The sequence below is a fragment of the Diprion similis genome, chromosome 10 (genome assembly GCF_021155765.1).
Source record: "Diprion similis isolate iyDipSimi1 chromosome 10, iyDipSimi1.1, whole genome shotgun sequence".
In the NCBI taxonomy this organism is placed as follows: domain Eukaryota; kingdom Metazoa; phylum Arthropoda; class Insecta; order Hymenoptera; family Diprionidae; genus Diprion; species Diprion similis.
This window is the reverse complement of record NC_060114.1, coordinates 5080163-5100895: the sequence shown is the minus strand read 5'-3', so window position 1 is coordinate 5100895 and position 20733 is coordinate 5080163. Positions and strand designations below refer to the sequence as shown.

General features: G+C 37.2%; 1 protein-coding gene across 1 annotated transcript; it reads left to right on the top strand.

Annotated features, from left to right (window-relative positions):
- The first annotated feature begins 1333 nt into the window (after positions 1-1333).
- LOC124411199 (zinc finger protein 341-like) lies at positions 1334-7572 on the top strand. The gene is made up of 10 exons (XM_046890183.1): positions 1334-1521; positions 1647-1718; positions 2050-2326; positions 3007-3271; positions 3665-3859; positions 4186-4487; positions 5047-5308; positions 5495-5764; positions 6396-6593; positions 6745-7572. The coding sequence occupies exons 1-10, from the start codon at positions 1491-1493 to the stop codon at positions 6952-6954; spliced, it is 2082 nt and encodes a 693-aa protein (XP_046746139.1). The 5' UTR covers positions 1334-1490; the 3' UTR covers positions 6955-7572.
- The last annotated feature ends 13161 nt before the right edge of the window (positions 7573-20733 follow it).

The window sequence follows — 20733 nt, the reverse complement described above, 5'->3', positions numbered from 1 at the left end:
TTGTGACTAGCTTTGTCTCTGCCCTAGGGAGTTTTCAGCGCTGCCAGTTAGTTTCGGAATGCAAAAATATGACTAGTAGGTAGCGCTAAAAACTCTCTAGGACAGAGGCAGAGCTAATCACAAACCCACCAGCGCAAAAGAGATAAAAGCAACTTATTGGGAAAATTCCCTGCATTTGATTCTGATGGTGCGTTCCGAAATTAGATGGCAGCGCTGAAAACTCCCTAGGACAGAGACAGAGCTAGGTCACAAACTCTGTAGCACAAAAGAGATAGGAGATTGTTGGTAGCACTGGGAGCTAATTTCGGAACTCATCACGTGCATACATATATGTGCCTAGGTGTGCAGCTTGTTTCTCCAAAAAAGTTTCTCTCTCGCGTTGGACTGGACTTAGGTAAGATGTGTCCTAACAGCGCCAAAATACCCTAGATCGGTGGTGATTAATTGTTGTGACGTCGAATCTGCGTGGGGAAAAAAATAAGCGGGACTTTAAATAACTTACACCAAAACCATAGATGATGACATTACCGAGCAGGGTAGAGTTTGCCAGAAGAATAATTCCCTAAAACACATACAGGTTATTCGTGATATCGAAAATGGATTATTTCCAATGTTTTTCGCAGATAAATATAAAGTTTATAGTAGAAGTATCGCATTCATGTATTGTGCAATATTGTGGAAATGATCGCGCACATTGCGTAACACTTAATTTCGATACTTAAATTTCTATACCTTGCACTGACAATCGAAATATTCAACATTAAAAAAAAAAAGTATATTCTCCAGTACATGAACCCTGCAACATTATCGCTGCAATTGAGGAGCTAGCGTTAGAGTTGATATTTTCCTTGCACAGATTAACGTCGCATCAATTCTAGGGTATTTTAACGCCGTTAGCACACGTCTTACTTAAATCGAGTCCAGGGCTGCGTTCTGAAACCTTATTCGAGGTACTCGAGTATCATTGTTTCTCTATCTGATCTTATGCGTTTGACAGAGATACGATGAAACCTGAGTTAACTCGAGTAAGATTCCAGAACGCAGCTCAGAGCGAGAGAACAACTTTTTTGGAGGAAGAATTGAAGAAGCTGCACTCCTAGGCAAACCATGTATACTCACACCACTGTTCAGTCTACGACTCCGTGACTTCAGCGTGTACCACACACAAGTACATAACTTAAAAATTGGTCATTAATTGACGCAATCGATTTGTATTCTGCACACATAATACATACGTATTTGAGAAAGGGCGACAACGAGGCTACACTTGCTGCTCCATGCAATCTAAGATCCTCGGCTGATCAGGTGCATGCGGGTGGCGTTTTGGAACGCACCCCCAGTGAGCTGAGTGAATTCAATGCGTGTGTGTTGATCGAAAGTTAAGTATGAGGTTCAAATCGTCCGTCGCTCTATTGTGCCAGTGCCAGTAGCTATTAAGTATCTAGAACCTCTTTTCACGTCATGTTTATTTCCTGGTGTTAAAATCAGGCATGGCGCACTCTATTTTCGACGCCTTGACAGGTAAGACACAGTCAATAATTAACTCTGCGCCATGTATTTTTGATTACACTAACACCAAACTTGTATCAGTGCATGCATACACATTTTTCATTTCACTGTGATATCCCATGTTATCCTCGTTTCAGGAGTCTCTTTGGATCCTTCGGTGCAGTCGCTTCTCGAATCTCAAGCATTAATTACAGAAGCTGAAAACGCCGGTAAGTATCTTCGCTGCTTTCGTTTAGTTGCCATTAATTTTACGCAGCGAAAGAACAAGTGCTTCTCTACATTCGCTAAATTTACACCGCAATTAATATGTCTATACTGCTTATTCTTGAAACTCGTTGAATATTAACAATAATGTGTATGGGACTACCAATACCGAAAAGTGCAATGAAGTCTCAAGAACCGTTTTATAGTTATTACTTCATACAAAACCAACATGTCATACTTACATTTTTTACGGTTTAAGAATTCCAAAATTATCTTGGCACAATTCGTTGAAATAATCGAAAGCTAGTAATTTATTTCGTCCTTTATTTTCAACAGCTGGCATAGACCAGGATGAGGAAGATATATTTCAGTGCGGAAAGTGCAAAAGCCAATTTACATCCCTGCACATGTTTATACTGCACAAAAAACAGCACATCAAATTGGAAGAGCAGACTGTGGATATTAATCAATACCTGACCTGCAACGACGATCGTATACATCAACCTGAACCCGTAAGCCAGGAAAATGTACAATTTCCTTCGCAAGAAACGTTCATACAGGCAGATACGATGGGTGAACCTATCATACTCGAGGAAAGCGACATGCTGTTTAGGTGAGATTGAGAAGGAGAATGTTAAGTCAATTTTTTACTTATAGTCTGTTCAAGGAAAAGCAAGAGTTATTGTATTAAGTTCAAAATAAAAATGTTGAATAAACACTGTGAGTTCATGAAATCGCAGTTTGCATCACTCATGTAACAATATATTTTTAAGAAAATACCTTATTTCGCAACTTTGGTCTTGCCTGAAAGTCAGTAAATAGTAATAAAGAAAGTAATCTTCATCGTTTGAGAGTTCGACTTGCTCAAAATCATTACAATAAATTTCAAAACAGTAATTTTTTATTACATTGATGTTACTTTACAATGGATGGATCGATTTAAATATAACTTAGTCTGCTGATTTGACTTCACTCGACTTATGACTGTTGAAGTTTTTAACAAAATCGATAAAACCATTCCTCAGTTGTTTGTAAAAATGTAAATTCTATTCTCCGTGATTTTTATTTCTAGTCCACTTTTCCAACTTGTTTTTTGGCAAACTAACTTGTTTCATATTGATCAAGACTAATCAAATATCAATTCAAATCTATTTATGCATCGTGTGTTTTGATTTGGCTCACTAAATTCAACTTTTTCATTTCATAGTCAGGAAAAAACAGTCACGAACCGAATCACATGTTTATTTTACATTCCGAGTGCTTGGAGCTACTAATTTGTAATTCGATATATAGTATGGAGCAGGAAGGTGCGAGCTACTTGACTCCCGATTCGAGCTTCAGTCACGTGCCGATAATTCTGACGTCAGAGAACCTCGATAGTTTTGAAAATCCGGTAATGAATCCTGAAAATGACACTGTGCAAGAGCTGAAAGAAACTCAATTATCGCCTGAGCAGTGTTTGATGCCTGAGAAATCTTCTGTGGAGACTGAAACTCTCGTATCGTATCAACAGAATAATAACGAAGAAGAGGAAGCTGGAGGTGGACAAAATTTAAAGGTGAATTTTTTCTCAATGCTTTTTTGGAAAAACAAGTTACTTTTAGATGTGTCCAAATAATTCGAATTTGTCAAATCATTCAACCAAAAATCCTAAACTGCAATTTACCCATTCATGTTTCACTTAAACTTTACTCCAATTTTAAGAAACTACATTTAGTTTCGTGTCGAAAAGAATTTTGATAGCCACAGAGAATTTGAGATTAAAACCGAATAATTTGAACAGTTTCAACTGTCGTCTTAAATACTCAAATATTTGATTCAATCTTGGCAAAATAATGAGTTTTCTGACACCATTCGGTTACAGTAACGTTACTAATCACAATCTTGTATCTTTCTGACATCCGATAGCCAATTTGACTTTGTTTATTAATATTTCGTTTCACACTTTCAGTACAAATGCAGCTACTGTGAAAAACAGTTTTCTAAAAAATTCTACTGGCAGCAACATGTGCGATCTCATACCGGTGAAAAACCATATCAGTGTGTTGTTTGTGGACGAGCATTTGCCCAGAAGTCAAATGTCAAGAAACACATGTCGTCGCATAAAGTCTGGCCCGGCACAGCTATACATTCTCTACCACCAGATGTAAGACATTAATCAATCAATTCACCAGGAATTTATTTACTTATCCAGACTTTTTCTCTCATAACTGTGATCTCAGAATTTTTTTTGCATTGATAAAGTAAGAATCAAAAACTCGCATTTACGCACCATTTTTCTTTTCTTGAAAAAAATTAATTTACGAATCACACAAATTCTTGGACGACTTTTGAATCTTGCTATCTAATTTCTATATTGCAAAGAAATTTGAAGGTAAAATGAGGTAATGTCTCTATATCACTACAACTTAACGATGAATCATTTTATTCATCATTTTTTTGTTGATCCCTCTTTCTGTTTAATCGTTTCAGACACCTCCTGATGGAGACATGGATCGTACTTATCATTGTCAGTTCTGCAAAGAGATATTCGATTCGTACAAAGCATTGAAAAGGCACCTAATTGTCTCCCATCTAACGCTGAAAGTATACAAATGTGTGCAGAACAGCTGCAGCTTGATGTTTGCCGAACTCGAGGATTTTCTCGAGCACACTCGTAGCCATAAACGTTCAGAATATCGTTGTCACGTTTGTGGCGAAGTCTTCAACACGCTGTCAGATCTGGGTCTCCACCAATACACGCATTCTTTTCAAAAGCAAAAGACTTCGGAAAAGTGAGTGGCTGATATCTCGACAACTGAATCAACATTATTAGGGGAACAAAATTGAATTGAAATAAATTTTCTTTCTCTGACATTCACAACGAGTGGGTGAATTTAGGACATTTATGTCTGGATATTCAGTTATTCGATTCAATTTGAGTTTGTTTTATTTAAAAGAATGTAGATCAAGCTTTATTCACCAATTTTTTTGCTATTGACAATAACTTCAACCATTTTGCTCTGTGATAATGTTTTGCCGTTTCTACGATATCTCCAAAACGGCTCAACCTATTTGCTTCAAATTTGGATAGACTATTCTTAGATATTTCATCTCCTTCAAGCCAACGAAACTCGATCTGTATAGTTTGTAATAAAACAAACGCCAATCGAATTGAATAATTGGTTGTCGAGATGAAAATTTCCACAATTCACCAAATTCTTCAGCCATCTAGGAATCAATTATTGTATCTAATCGTCGATTTTCAATGAAAAACTTAATTGAAAAACTGTAGTTATCGTCTAGAAACAGTTCACTATGATAATCTGTGCACGTTTGATTAATTTCGCAAAGGTACTACTGCTGCTCTGTGTGCAAATCGTCGTTTGCCAATCTCGAGGCTCTTCAGCATCACACCGAAACAACGACGCACAATTACGCATGCCCTCACTGCAGTAAAAGCTTTCCCGTCGAACGGTATCTGCGTCGGCATTTGAAAACGCATGCAACGTCGGCTGAATTCACCTGCGAAGATTGCGGAAAAGCTTTTAAAACTGAACAATACTTGGCCAATCACCGATTAATTCACAGCGAAGCGACTCCGTTCCCTTGTCCGGTAAATATTTGCGACACATACAATTTAAGAATACTTTCAGGGTCATTATCGAGCCACTTTTGTTCATTTTAGTAGAAGCTTTCTGGTATCGGTCCTGCAATACCATTTGATTAATTGTTTTCTCTTGTGCGTTATTACCAATCATTATTGAAAACGATTATCAATTATGAGAATAATTTTTTTCAGCACTGTTCAGCAAAGTTTAAGAGGAAAGATCGACTCGGTCGCCACATGCTCATCCATGATTTAACAAAGAGGCTCAAATGCCCGTTCAGAGGATATTTGGGATGCATGAGCGAATTCTCTCGCCCTGATAAACTGAAAAGACACCTGCTTACCCACAGCAATATCAAACGGTTCAACTGTACCCATTGTAGCCGAAATTTTCATCGAGCTCAAGCACTGAAGCATCACGAAATCAACAAACACAATGTAAAGTGCGACACTTGCTCGCATGTAAGTATTTTCAACTGAATCTTGGTTCTTGAATATTGTTCTCCGGAAATATCTACATGAATGCGTTTCAAATGATAATTAGAAAGTGTCATCGAACGACGCAGTCGTAGTTGGTAACATTAACGTGTCGAAACAGTAGACTGAAAGAGATAAGTTTTCAGAATGTCAGGTATGTTTTGCGTTATTACGACTATTAATGTTGATATTCATATATATTACAAAGATTTTTAACGAATTTTATGCACACTGCTTCGAAAAATTGTGTCAACAACTTGTGCGTAGAATTGTACACTATTTCCATTTTACTTCATGACTTAGAAAGAAATGTATTGTTGAATCTTATCTTTTTGATAATCGCAACTAAAATGAGAATAATCTCATATTTTAAAGAAACAGTTATAATGAAAAACTATCTCTCATAATTTCTCCAGGTAATAATACGAGTTATCTTGTGAAATGCAGAATTTATGCTTCAGAAAAGCAATCTTTTCAACTGCGATCTAGTCAAAAACTTTAGATGAAGTGTTTAGAAAATATATCAGATAGATTGATGAAATATTTCTCACTTATTATCGTGTTGCACGATATATCGCTAAGGAGTTATGAAGTGTAAGAATTGTATTGATTACAGGCTTTTAAGTCCAAGGAGCAGCTGGTTCTTCATAATTGCGAAATTACCGCAACCGATGTTAAGCGACACCGGAAGGCATCTGGGAGTTTCAAACCGCGAAAACCAACGCCACGTAGGCAAATTTTATCAAAACCGACAATCAACAGTGGAGATAAAGAAAAACCTGGAAAACCCCAAGCCGAGGAATCACAAGTCAAGGTTTATACTTGGTTTTATACATCTTAATCAAATTATTCAAGTATTGGGCAAAATGTTTTTCGTAATAGTAACTATGTATAAAATGATACGTAGTTCGTATAATCGAATTTAAACTACAGAAAATATCATTTTATTTAATTTTATGTTTCAGGATTTTTTACACGAGGCAACAGAATCGGATGTCAATAATCGCAAAGCGATAGCAATGACAAAGGAAGAGATTACGGAGATATCTAACACGTCGAATCCTGCGTTCGAAATGATCTTGTTACCCTTTCCGGCTGAGAAAGAAACTGAATACGAACTGCAAGTGCATTCAAATAAGGATAGTAAAAATTTGCAAGACATTTCAACTTGTTGAAATAAAAACTGATCAGCTGTACGGTCAAGCTGAAGAAGAAAAAAAAAAACTTCAACATATATTGACGGTCGACGCAAATTTTGACTTTTTAATTGTATATATGTATATTATATATATTCTTTATATGCATTTGAACTTTTTCATGTTAGATGTTAACATTTTTTACTTCAAGAGATTTAAGATTTTGCTGAAAAGTTAAGCATATTTCTGCATTTGTGACCCGAAACACTAACATTTTCAAAATTATGACCAACTAAAGTTTCAAAAAGATGGTAAAAACCTTGGAGCTCAAACATCAGCGACGTCTTATAACTGTTGATTGGCTTGTGAGCAGGTTATTTGAAATTTAATATACTACTTTAACTTTGCGATCCTTGAATCATCAATTCCTGACAAAATAAATTTCAAATTGATATCGGCATATGTAAAGAAAAATTGTAAATTAATATATAAGTAATGCCCTGAAGTAAAAATGTGTCATCGATCCACGTGGAAATGCTCAGATATATATCTTTTTTACATATCTGTGATAATTACATTATTATTATTATATACACAAACAGTCCATGCACAGGTTCTGGCACCTAAAACTATACGAGTCAGTCAAAATGTCAGTTTTAAAAATATTTTTCTCTGTTGACAAAAACTTGTTAAAGTTTTGTTGTAACTGGATAAAGGCGTATTAGAATTTTTAAGTTCATTTTAACGTTACAGAGATTCATCTGTAGATTTTTTTGGATCTTGTCACAAATTCAAAAATCGATTATTTTAAATTGTCGGTCTTCAAAAAATCTAAGGAAGTTCAGAAAAAAAAAGAAATGATGCATACATCTTTCCATCGAATTTCAAAATAGTGATTAAAAAAAAAAAAAAAAAATTAATAATGTGCAATTTATAGGTAAAAACTTTATACCGTTACGATTATTTTGTCTGACATTATATTAACTTGCATCATGTTAGTATTTGAAATTTTTCTCAGAATATTAAATCGCACCTTACACTATACCGAAAAAGTGTAATCAAGATAGGTGATTTTAACATTTTTAAACTGCAACTTGGAAAGTTTTTTGGCGATTTTAACACTTAACATCTTGGTATGTCTTTAGCTGTAAATTATACCGCTCATGGCTTTTTACCAGGTATTGATTTCTTTATTGGTAAAATAGAACCGTTTTTCTTGTCACGATAGACCAAAAAAGAATTCTAGAGACTTTGGTTTGTAACTTTTTGTACGCCGGAACCTGTCTATACGTACGAAGTACGTACCTAGGTATAAATTTAAGTATGCAGCTGAATGTGAATATTGATTGGGATTGTTTTAGTCAATGAAACTTTAAAAACTCGATTTCATTATTGTTCAATGTCACTTGCATCGATTTGATATTTTTCTATGTATACAATATTGACGAGAAAAAAAAGTCAACGCCAATCCCAGGAATGTATTTATGTGGTGTGTATGTTTAATGAATGTATCAATTATTTACATTTTATCTTTTAATAAAAATTTTCGCAATCGCGTTTATTGAGGGAATAAACATCCAAATCGATATAATTCTTCATTTCGAGAATTTTCAACCCACCATTCTCTGTAGCTATGATGAAACTTTGTGTTCACATTAATTTTATCGTACATAATCTGAATCAGAATAGCTCTTTGTGCAGCTTATTTTCGTTAATGTAGAAAAGCACTTTGAAGGAGTTCTTTTGAAAACCTTTCGACTTTTCAGAGCCATCAAAGAGGTTTTTGGAACGGTACTTTGATTGAAGGCTGATGCAGATCCTCGATTATTTGGTAAACTGTGATCATTTGTTCAAGGAAATTTTTTCCCTGAATACACGTATCATTTTATAAAAATATAAATGTATACATTCCTCAAGTTTTTTTAATTAATTTATTTTTTCTTCATTTGATAAATTTGCAGAGTATAATTAACTGAAAAATTTTACTCGAATGCAAGTATTACACAGAATACCCAAACTATCAATAGTGATAACTTAATTCGGAAAATTTGTTTTAATTATAACGAATACCTCAAACTTCAAGAATATCGTTACAAAGTAATCGTAAAAGAAATATGGTTAATATAAATATTGTTGTATTCAGGAGTCTGATTGCTCAAGTTAGATTCAAATGTTAGTTTTATTTTGTTGTTGTTGTTGTATGTGGAAAGCATGACGAACAAATAAGGAGTAAATATCCAGATGAAACTATAATCTAATTATTACTGATTAATTTCGCCATGAATCGGAGAAGGAAATCAACGGTATTTACAGGAGAAACGATGCTCGAAAGGAATCGTGTGAAACTCACAACTTTGGCGTGAGTTGAGGAATCGCATCGTGGCAATGTACTTCAATCTCACAACAGGACGCCGTTTGAATTACAGGGTGGCCATTTAATTTTTTTACGAAAGTTCTCAGCTCTTTTCTAGTTTTTCCGACTGAAATTGTATTCGAATATCGCAACACTTCTTCTTCATTTTAAAAAACATCAAGAGTTGAAAAGTTCAGTAAAGAAAAACAAAAGTTTGTATGTACTGATGCCTGAATACGAAGTTTAGGTCTTGAGATTACGTAATGACATTGCAATTAACATCATCCTTACCATTTTCATGAATATATTTCCATAATCGAGAGAGCCCAGAAAGTGAAATGAGAATCTAGAAAACATTCGAGCGAGCGATGAAAAATTATGAACGGCCATCTTAAATTCCCAGCAACAGTTGAAGAATTTTTATGGATTGCATTGAACACGCCATATTTCAAAGAATTTTCAAAAACAACTGCAAGTATTACCTAAAATTCCTCGTCTTCTCAATACCAAACGAAATAATTCCTCAACATTTTTTAGTTTTCCCAGACGCAATGCCACCCTGAAGTCAGTCACAATTCTTGACGTCTTTCAGAAACTGTGAGATCGATAGGAGATTACAATTGAATTAAACAATCGAAGGCTTATTCACATTTGTAGTGTACTACATTATCGATGTTACCAACTAAACAAACAGTGCTAGTTCAATACAATACAAGCCTCAAGTGCACAAATTGATATGGGTTATAGAGGAGGTCAAACTGAGTGAATTAACCCAAAACACATGTGGTCTTCGAAGTCGCGTTCGCAAGATACGACCGGTTAAAAAATCAAAAGAAAATCCCGCTAAGCGCTGGCTTGCAAGCAACCGAGCACACTCACTGCCGGCATTTAGGCAACCGAGTACACATCAGGCACCAGTTAGCGATCTTGTTGATGCGCACATGACTATTCACGTGAAACACAATTTAGATTACGCATTCAAATTCACGAGCTTCAAACAGAAACACTCCTGACATTGAATTTTGCCGGCGGTGTGTATGCTTGGTTGCCTACATACCGGCGTTTAGTGGGACTTTTTTGACCAGTCGTATCGCGCGAACGCGACTTCGAAGACCACATGTTTTTTGGATTAATTCACTCAGTTTGACCTCCTCTATAAGCCCTACCAGTTTGTGCACTTGAGGCTGGGACACCCTGTAGATTGTGTATCAAGAGCGGAAAGGAGGCGATTTTGTTCCCTCATAAGGGCTTCACACGAGTCAAATTGCATTCCGCATGTGGTTGTACACGATACTTTTTGTCCGGCCCTTTTAAAATGCGTTATTTCATGCACGTAAAGCAGGCGCAAAGTAGCGCGTTTCAGGCCGATTCGGAAACGGGCAGACAAGGACTTTGCGCCTGCTTTAGATGCATGAAATGACGAGTTTCAAAAGGGTCGAAAAAGTGAATTTCAGCTCTGAGAGGTGCTCAAAAAGTTTTTATTTAGCACATTCGAAATTTTTAATCTCTGGTGTTTTTTTAATCCCATTCCGCAGTTTTTTAGCTTATTTTGCTCGCTGACTGGATTCCCACAAATTGTCTAAGAAACAATAAATTTTCAATTTTTCCACTTGTGTTATCAAAATTTCCTCACATTCTGTGACGTATGGACGAAGCGGTGGTGGCTTGCCGTTTTCGAGCTTGGTCGCAGACTGAGCGCTGCTCGCTTTTCGCCAGCCCGACTCGCCTCGCGCCGCGTGCTCGCTCGCCGCCGCGCATGCGCAGTGCGGGCGCTCGCAACTGGCTGACCTCAGGCGCAAATGTGGCGCCGCAGCGCTCCGCTCGTGAAGGCGTCGGACTAAGGCACAGGACTAAAGTGCCCGAACGCTTGGGTCGCCTTCGATGCGCATGCAGAATGGTCTCTCGACCTTCCCCCGACCGGAGGACGTCGAGACCACATGCCTGACGCCTGGTTCGACCTTTCGGGTGCGTGTACGGTCCTCCGGCCATCTCTTCCACAGGAAGATACCGAGACCACGCCACCCGACGCCTGGCTTGTCCCCTGGTGTGCATGTATGGCCCCCCGACCGTCTCCCTGACAGGGAAAAGTGAAGATCGCATGCACGACGCCTGGCTCGCCCCTTCGTATCCACCGACGGACTATTGGTCAACTTGGCATCTCCAAGCAGCTTGACCGTATTACGAGAGCTGAGGAGAACGCCTCGTCGCACTCTCTCTTCCCTTTCCCGGCTCCCTTCGCGCGCGACTTGCCCGTCGAAGTTCGTACGACATGACCGGGTTCTTCGAGTGGGTGAGACCCTTATTGCGAATCGAAGGCTCTCACGAACTCGATTCTCTTCTATATGGTGCAATTGAAGGGAAGATAACACCCTTGAATTAAGTGGTATAATTTTAATGACCAAAAAAGGGAGCTCCATAAGTAATAACAATCGTTATGACATAATTGCCATAGCAACGGGTCGCTGAACTGTGGGTTGGCGACACATTCATTTCTATTGTATAATATCAATGTAGTACATACATAGTTTTATTTGTGTCCACCGTCACAGACTCAAATGACGTGACTTAGAAATTTTTTAAGACGGTTTTTTGTTTTTCGTAACTTTTGATTCAAGCAATGGGGCCCGTGCATCATTAGAATCACAGTGCTTTACTACGAATTTTACATAATTTGTTCGTTTAGTGCATCGTTCAATCAAAGAGATTTTAAATACAAGGTTGAAGATCGTAACAATAACGCGATAATGTATATTCAGTGAACAACATCATTTCGCATCTTCCATCTTCTTTCTGCGTGAAACTCGCTATCAGTATTGCTTAAAATACGAAAATTCGTGAAAATTAAAGATTTATTTTGGAAATTTTCATATTCCATTGATTTCAGTAAATCTTAATTTTTTTTTTTTGTAATTTTGGCATTTTAAGCAATACAGATACCGAGCTTTGCAAGAAAAAAGCTGGAAGAATTATAAAAACGTTTCAGAAGTAAAAAAAATCAGCATTTAATGATAATGAACTGAAAACTAGTGAAAATATCAATTTTCAAAAATTCCTTTCGAAGAAATGAAATTATATGTTATACATATAATTAAATCAGAGTTTTTGGAATAATATGTTTTCGTTTATCAGTGATTACGTGAAATCAACGCTAAAAATGCCGTGTATTTCCGCTAATCTTGTTTTCTCGCAAAATGGAAATATGCTAAAATAATTACACGATAGAATATGATAACAATGACGATGACAATAAATTAATTTTGCGAATTTTTTTCACACTTTGGGGCACATTTTAAAGCGCCTGGCACAAGTGATCGAAAAACACGTTATCATTGAAGGGTTAAAGGGACTCGAGCCCTGCATAAAGCGCACTTTTCGCGCGTTGGAAGCTAATTTCAGGAATATTTAGGTGAAAAAATAAATCACATCTAACATCATTCACACGATGCCTCACTTCTATACAGCACAATATTCATGCACGTCGTCACGTCGATTGTAGGTGAATAATTTCATCCTCAGTCTACACTAGTGAGGTGATCAACTTCGAAGACTTACAAAATTATGTCCGGCAAACAACTTTCTCTTGAGGCTTTCTATTGATAAAATATTAACAGCATTAATTGAAAATTCAACGACACATAACCTTAATCAAGTATAGATACCACAGGCAGATATATTTCATTCGACAAATAGACTTACATTTTTTTTGTTTGACACCCGTGTCTGCACTGTACGTTCGTATGAATAATAATATTGAGTAGACGTATCATGAAATTATATTCCTTCATAATACGTATATTTTTTACTTATCTCATACGTATAACTAGAAAAATGGTGTATTACGTACAATTCAGTCTGGTGTCCTATCATGCTCATATAGTCATATCCAAAATGTACGATGTTTATAATACTTTTATTAGATGGCAAAAAATTCTAAGTCATGATAATTATATGCGGTACCTAACTATTTTCATTTTGTACTTCAACCGAAAAATATATTTGTGAATACAAAATTAAAATTAATCTTGTATCTGTAAACAGAAAATCGAGGGTGGGTACTATTCTTCCGTTTATGGTCATTCCTACCATGCATTTTGTAACTGTTGCGATAATTAAATGTTGATGCAACAATAAATTGATATTGTGGCCTGGGTGAACTAAAAATGGCCAGAAAATCTAGTATAGATAACTACAATCGCACTGAATGAGTACTTGGACAAGAATTTTTTCTAATCCCAAGAATCCCTAACACAATGAGTTCTTGAGATGAAACGTAAACTCATTTATTTGGCGGTGGTGTGTTTTCTTCAGTGTTCAAGTCGATATCTTCAAGGTAAGGAAAAATACTTATTTTCTCAGATTTCGGTTCGCACCGCCAGGCTTTTCTAAGGGCTCCGTTGTTGGCGGCAATTTTCGCAATACGCAGACGGCTGGGTAAGTGTCCGCCTTCGTAGAGTGATCTGAAGGATGTTGTGAGAGGCTTCTTTGTGCAATGCCTCTGTAAATATTGGAACAACAATTACGAGTGGTCAATTGGTAGGCTTAACAATGAAGAGCGTAGTGCGTATCATTCGAAAATAATCTATGATCCTCGTTTTTACAAACTGCTCGGTTTCCCTGTCAGTCTTACCGTGATTTCTCTATGAGAATACAGTTCTCAGTATCTGTTGGAGCTTTACCTTTTCCTGGTAGTCTAATTTAGACATTGAACGTACAACAAACGGTGAACATATTCATGCAAAAGTATCATAAGTATCAATTATGCAGGTACCTGAGCATAGGCCAAGAAAAATTGTTGTATCGCGTTAGGTTCCGCATTCGTTAGCCAGGGCAACGGTATTTTCTCTTTCGGGAGTAAGTTTAACATCGTATCGTAGGCCAGCTGAAGGCCGGCGTCGTCTGAGAATCTCTCATTGAGACTGAATTCGGGTATCTGAAAATTAAGTCAATTCCAAATCATTTATTCGGGTTTTCATCATAAGATTAAAAATTGGGGTGACATTAATAAGATAAATGATGTCTTAATTTATGACATTTTACTCATTATGTGTGTAATGATACAGTTCAGAGAAATTAAATTGAATTTTACAAGGCACTCGCTTAGGGCCGCCGATCAAAAGTAAACCATCAAGGGTCGTGAAAAAATCATTTCCATATATCTATAACTCACGCAGGCGATTTACAGAACATTTAAAGTATGAGTCCACTTTGAATTCAGGAAAGATTTTAATGAGCGACTTGATATAAAACTGAGTTGTACAATTTTTCCATATCGCTCAAAACTTCAACAATTAGTCAGTCGTGATTTATCATAAGTATATTGACGATTTATTCGAGTCATTCAAACGTCGCTCGGAGAATATATTGAGAAATACCTAAAGATTATTGTACTACGACCTTATATTTGATTTGTTTAACCAATCAATAAAACTCATAATTTTGATCGTGTGTGGCTTACGTTGTATTGAACAGTTTGAGGAGTCGATGGCAGCAAGATGGAGTCCATTTTCACCATCGATTCTTTGTAATTAGTTTTGTACTTTTCGTAACGTGAATGATCCGCTTCCAAAGAGCAAAAAACACCCCTCGAGTTATGAGTTTGCCAACCATTTAGGTACTTTATGCCTGAAAAAATATCGATCACTTGGGGCTTAAATCTCTGGGAAATCACAAAATTTTTTAGAAACCCATAATGTGGGTAACCTGAATTATCCAATATTTATAATATTGGACAAAAACAAAATACTAAAAACTAATAGTGAATAGCACATCTAAAGGACATCAATATCTTCAGTAAAAAGTATATAATCTTTTATCGGCAGATCCGAGAATCTCGAAAATCTCGACAAAACTGATTGTTTCGGTGACGTATTGATGTCACAGTTCAAGTGAAAGTATTATCTCGCACTCATTCGTCGTGCCTCGAAACAGATCAGCTACGTATTTCATGTATCGTCTACTGTCTCAATATCGTAATTTTCGGGAATCCCGACATTTTTATGAGTTTTTTATGTTTCCGGGAATATCACGATTTCCGGGAACCCGACCCGAAGAACTGGTTATGCGACTCAACTTTCAATAAATATAAGCTACGATTCATTTGGCAAAACCAAAAATAATACATCGGTATGTCGACTATTATTGTTGTCTTCCGGTCACAAGGGATGGGATGGTTATAGTATCGTTTCGCCCAAGAATTGGACTCGTTATGTGGGTAAGTTTAACATTCGTGTACTTCAGTTGTCAGGTGCATATAATATGTGATAGATGAAATAACTGTATGTGAGCGTGTAATCATTTGGAGTAGTAGTTCTAATCAAAACCAAAATTGACATATGCAGCCTAATCATGGCAATTGGCATATCCTTCTGACACCCTATTTACTCAGAATTGGTCGCAAGTCGAGAAAAACTCATTTTTGTCACACATGCGTAGAAACGCCGATTTCGTTACTATTATCGAGGTAGCAAAGTACTGTTTTGCCGACCGGAGAGCCGTTTCTCATGCTTTGCTCCCAGTTTCCCCTTCTTTTTCTCCTACCAAATCCCGGCTGGCCCTCCGGCAGTTTAGTCTATTCCCTACTTACCGACATAGTAGCAAAATCGGCTTTTCCATGCATGTGTGAAAAAAAATTCGAAAATCGGTGACTTGGTGGAGGAAATACATAGACTCGTATTGTTATTTAGTCATTAATTTTTCTTCGTATATGAAAAGGAGACGTATATATTTTCCATAATCATGAAAACTTTTTTCATTTTTAATTGAACTAGCGCCGTTCGCGTAACTCCTTTGCACTGGATCGCGCAACAAAAGTCAGACCAACGGTAGCCTCACAGCCTTCACTACCCACAAACATACCACAGTTGTCATCACTGCTAGGATTTCTTTTAATATATTCTTAAAGTTGATATAATTATTCAATTACCTAGTGTCACAATTAGCGAAACTGTTTTCTATATTTCCTTCACCGATAGTCGTTCTAACTATACAGGGTGTCGCAGATTAAAGTGCAAAAATTGATAGGGGCTGTGGAGCAGGTCGAACTGAGTGCAACCGCTTGATGTGCATTCGGTTGCCTACATACTGGCGCTGAGTGTGCTCGGTTGCCTACATGCCGGCGCTTAGCGGGAGTTTTTTGACCGGTCATATCTCGCAAACGCGACTTCGGAGACCACATGTTCTTCGGGTTAATTCACTCAGTTCGACCTCCTCTACAACCCCTATCAATTTTTGCACTTTAGTCTGGGACACCCTGCACATATATCATATAGTTGTTTTGACTCTAGTATTTTTTCCTAGTATACCTACAACGCGTCACGTACCTGTGAAGTCAAAGTGACGAGCAATTTCACTGGCGATAAGCGTTCCAAGAGTAGCTAGCCCCAAGTGCTGCGTTGAATCGGTGTAAGAACGGTGTAAAAAGCGCCAATCTACAGCTCCGTATGGTATAATTATTTTGTTGAGCTCGTATATGGATGAAGCCGACGCGTCGTACGGTTGGGCGAAGTACGTCCATCTGTGAATTCGAAATCGACTTTTAGACTAAAGTGTAACCGAAGCGCCGACCAATCAGGACAGTTTATACTCCCTCCGAGACTGGGTCTCGATTTCATATCGTGGGGACTGTAACAATTACTGTCAATTAGGCGAATGCATACATTTCTTGGCTTGGCTCTTTTTCCAGCACCTCGAACATAGACTTTCTGTACTTCTTCCGCAGCATCATCGTGTCGTTAAAAAAATCGCCTGTAAGTGTTAGCTGTAAAGAAAAGATCACGATTATGGTTTAAATAATCCATTCTAGCTTGCGATCCGAAGTGATTTGACTGCAGTTCAATATTACGTACATTATTGTTGGTTGAATGCTGATCGGTTTGGAAGGCAGGTGTTGCGATTGAGAGACTTTTAATTTTCGTTATGATAGCATTTTTGCTCTTGTCCCCAATCCACTTCTGTTTCATCATATTCGTCTCCAATGTTTTCTTCAGTTTTTCAAACATATCGGTCACCTGAAAACATAAGAGAAATCTTGGTTCACAATCAGACGAATGCATTGTGAATTATATGCTTGGAACGTCGCAGAATTTGAAGGCTCAACTCGCTTACCGTTCTATTCATGGCATCGAGTTCCTCGGTTTTGAACGAGGACATGTATAAATTGGAAGCTTGCGTTTTCATCAGATTAGTTGCCAGCCGCTTGCAGTAATTTTCGACATCGTGGCGCGGAGCAACAAACTGCAAGAAATAAAATGCCCGCTTACAAATTCTGGGAATTGTACGAAACAAGTTGGTTTCAAGTCTAAACGAATGTTACATCGCGCTTATAACAAGTTAAGGTCGTAAAGTAAGGTCATTCCTCCAAAAATGAAAAGTTGAGTTTTCACTAGATCTCGACGTCTCCAGATCTAGAGAATTACCTGCGACCGTTTTCGGATGGACGTCTGAGTGTCTATATGTATGTTTGCATGGATGTATCACGTGTGATCACGTTTTTTGTGGAACGATGTATCGAAAACGAGGTACCGGATTTCAATGATTTTCGTCTCACTCGACGCGGCGTCTCCAATTTTGGAACTAATTAGATTTTGGCTTCGAACGGTCTGGTACTTGGATTATTTAAATAACACAATTCCAAGAAGTAAAAGACAAATGATATCTTAAGAATGAATAATTGATTGGATCTGAATGAAAATTGGTACCGTAAGGTTTTTTGGGTCGACAATCACGGATTTTAAGTCAGATTTGCGAAATCCAAAATCACCGATCTAATAATGGTCTAATGATTCGAAATTCGAATCGGACACTGTTATTTTTTTGCTATGAACTCGAATCCTGCAGCGTAAGAACGAGAAGTTCAAGGACTGGCTCATGGCCAGCCTAAAGCCGCTTATTTTTCTTTGTGATTCAGCGAGATACAAAAAGGGTGATCAAAAATCTCGATATCGAAAGATTGATAAATTATTGACAGAAGGTCGTAAGAACTGATGCACGGGACTCCATTCGGGCTAAAATCAGAAACACGTTATATACGCCGTTTTGCTTTCAAGTTTTCGAATCATTGATCTAAACGTTTTCATGTATTTGTTCATAAATTTGTTGGAATTCGCCAAAGAACGTAAGGCAACCTTTCGCGAATAAAAATCGCATTTTGACGCTTATGACTTGAAGCTATCAAACATGAAGTAGTAGTTTTGAATCATCAAGTTACAGACTTTTCACGCCATGCATTTCGATCTCCGACGACCCCTCATCGAATGACGAAACTTACCTCGTGGTAGACATCGTGAGCGTAAATTGCGAGCAGAGCATTGTTTATCCGTAGTTTGGGTGGTATAGTTCGGCTTGGAATGGAGGCCTTCTTCATAGCATCATAAAGGTAGTCCGAAGAATAATCATGTAGGTATCGCTCATCTTGGTTTTCCATAGTGAACCAAGTTGTTAGTAGTTTCTCGAAATCAACCTACAAAAGTAATGATATTTGACAAAATTCTCCGATACATAATCGGATTCTCATTTTATTTCCTCCGTTGCAATCTGTAGAATTCTCTGTAATTTACGTACGAATGAGGATTCTCCAATTAAAAGATTCTCAGAGAGTTGATCGCTAGTCACCGAATCGTACACTCTGGTTGCGTAAGCCTTACGCAATTTATCTTCATCCTCCCTCTGCAATGTAGAATCACCGTTATAGATGTCATATTATCGACGGTCATTGCACACATATGGAATAAAAAAAGTGAGGTACATGCCTGCATAAGGAAAGGGACAATCGCCTTCTCAACGTCATACTTGATCCGTTTCGTGTCAATCCCTACCAGTGTTGAAAAATTTTCCATGGTTTCTTCGATGGACGTTAGAAAGTTTGAGATGTTGTTCTGTCAACAAAGTTTACTTCGAGGGTTAAATTTCCTGTTACAGGTAGGTAATATAATAACCAGTCATTCCAATATCGCATTATTTTCATTACAATTGTAATTTGTAATTGAAAAAAAAATCAATTGAAAGTTCAAAAAGTAATTGACATTTTTTTTCGATTTAACTAGAAATTGAAAAGTAATTAACACTTCTTTTCGAAACAGTACGGTGTTTTGAATGACTCTGTTCATTACGTAATATAGCCATTGTAATAGAAGCAGTAGAAGCCGGAAGCAAAATAGAACACCTTTTTTTTACGAGGTTCAAGAATTTTGCGAAATGTTTGATGTTTGAAGAAATGTTTGATGAGAGATTAAATGAAAGGACGACCGCGAGAATCGAACCCGGGACCAGCGGAAGCCTTGTTGCATGGACATTTACGAGTATGTTGCTTGGAAGGTAGAAGCAATGTTTTCATATTTGCATACTGCGGCCTGTGACACGAGGGTTTAAGCGTCAAGGTGTGTAGTTTTCTTAGATATTAATTTTATACCAGTCAGAGTCAGTTTGTAAATAAAAGAAGAAATTTTTAATGAACCTAATACAAATATCTAATTTCACCTTGCACGTTATATAATTATTGTAGACTTCTGTGAAATTCACTTCCGGTTTGTTTCTCGCTTCTTCCTGTTGCTTATAGCATTCCTCTGCTCTTCTATTCGTGTAGGGGTCAGTTTTACTGATCAACGGCGCAATTTTCAAGGTAAACTTAACGTTTGCTGGGCCTGGTTGACTGCACGTCTTTTCTGTTACCTCGAGCTCTGGAGTAATGTCGAATAGCACGGCGCTGCGAAGCAAAGTTCATGCTTACTCGGTAGGTTTTGAATTTTTTTCTACTAACGGAACTTACATTTCATTCACGATTGCTTTGACTTTTCTAGTCAAACGTGACATGAAAATTCAAATGTTAGAACTTTCGAACTTTCGTTCTGTTTAATAAGGCTTCTGTATTGAATCAAACAGGAAGATTTCGTGAAATTTTGACTCGACACAAAACATACTAGAAAACAAGAACATTTCGTACAAGAAATTTACTCATGATTACGTAAATAGAATACTATTAATTATCTATAATATTGACACTCCATACTTGTCAATAATATCCTTTATGTTCTCTAGGAGATAAATCAAATTCTTTCCATTTCTGTACTCCCGATAACACTAAACGCATGGCAACTGTTTCACTTATGGGTTCAAATATATACTACATAAGTAAACATATAAGTAAAACAATCGAATTTTTGAATCTGAATTTATAAAAAATACAATGTTTTTTATGAGAATTAGAAGAAAAAAATCGGCAGAGCATAGTTAATCTGTTCACGTTTAAGTTTGGCGATGTTTATAGTAACAACAATCTGACAGGGAACATCAGTTTGGTGTCCCCCTCTGATTTTGTTGAGACTCATGTATGTTGTAGAACATTGAAAACCAAGGGACACGTAATTTTTTTTTATCTGCGGAAAAACTGTTTAAATGGGTGAAAACGACCCCCAAAGTGAAAATGATGTCTTGACTAGCATTAGTAATTTGAGAAAGGATTCCAGTCCAGG

What these genes read in the sequence shown, in the direction of transcription:
- LOC124411199 (XM_046890183.1), top strand. Translation starts at nt 1,491, where the DNA reads ATGGCGCACTCTATTTTCGACGCCTTGACAG. An exon ending in TATTTTCGACGCCTTGACAG is followed by an intron (nt 1,522 to 1,646) that starts GTAAGACACAGT and finishes TCCTCGTTTCAG; the next exon opens with GAGTCTCTTTGGATCCTTCG. An exon ending in CCGAGGAATCACAAGTCAAG is followed by an intron (nt 6,594 to 6,744) that starts GTTTATACTTGG and finishes TTTATGTTTCAG; the next exon opens with GATTTTTTACACGAGGCAAC.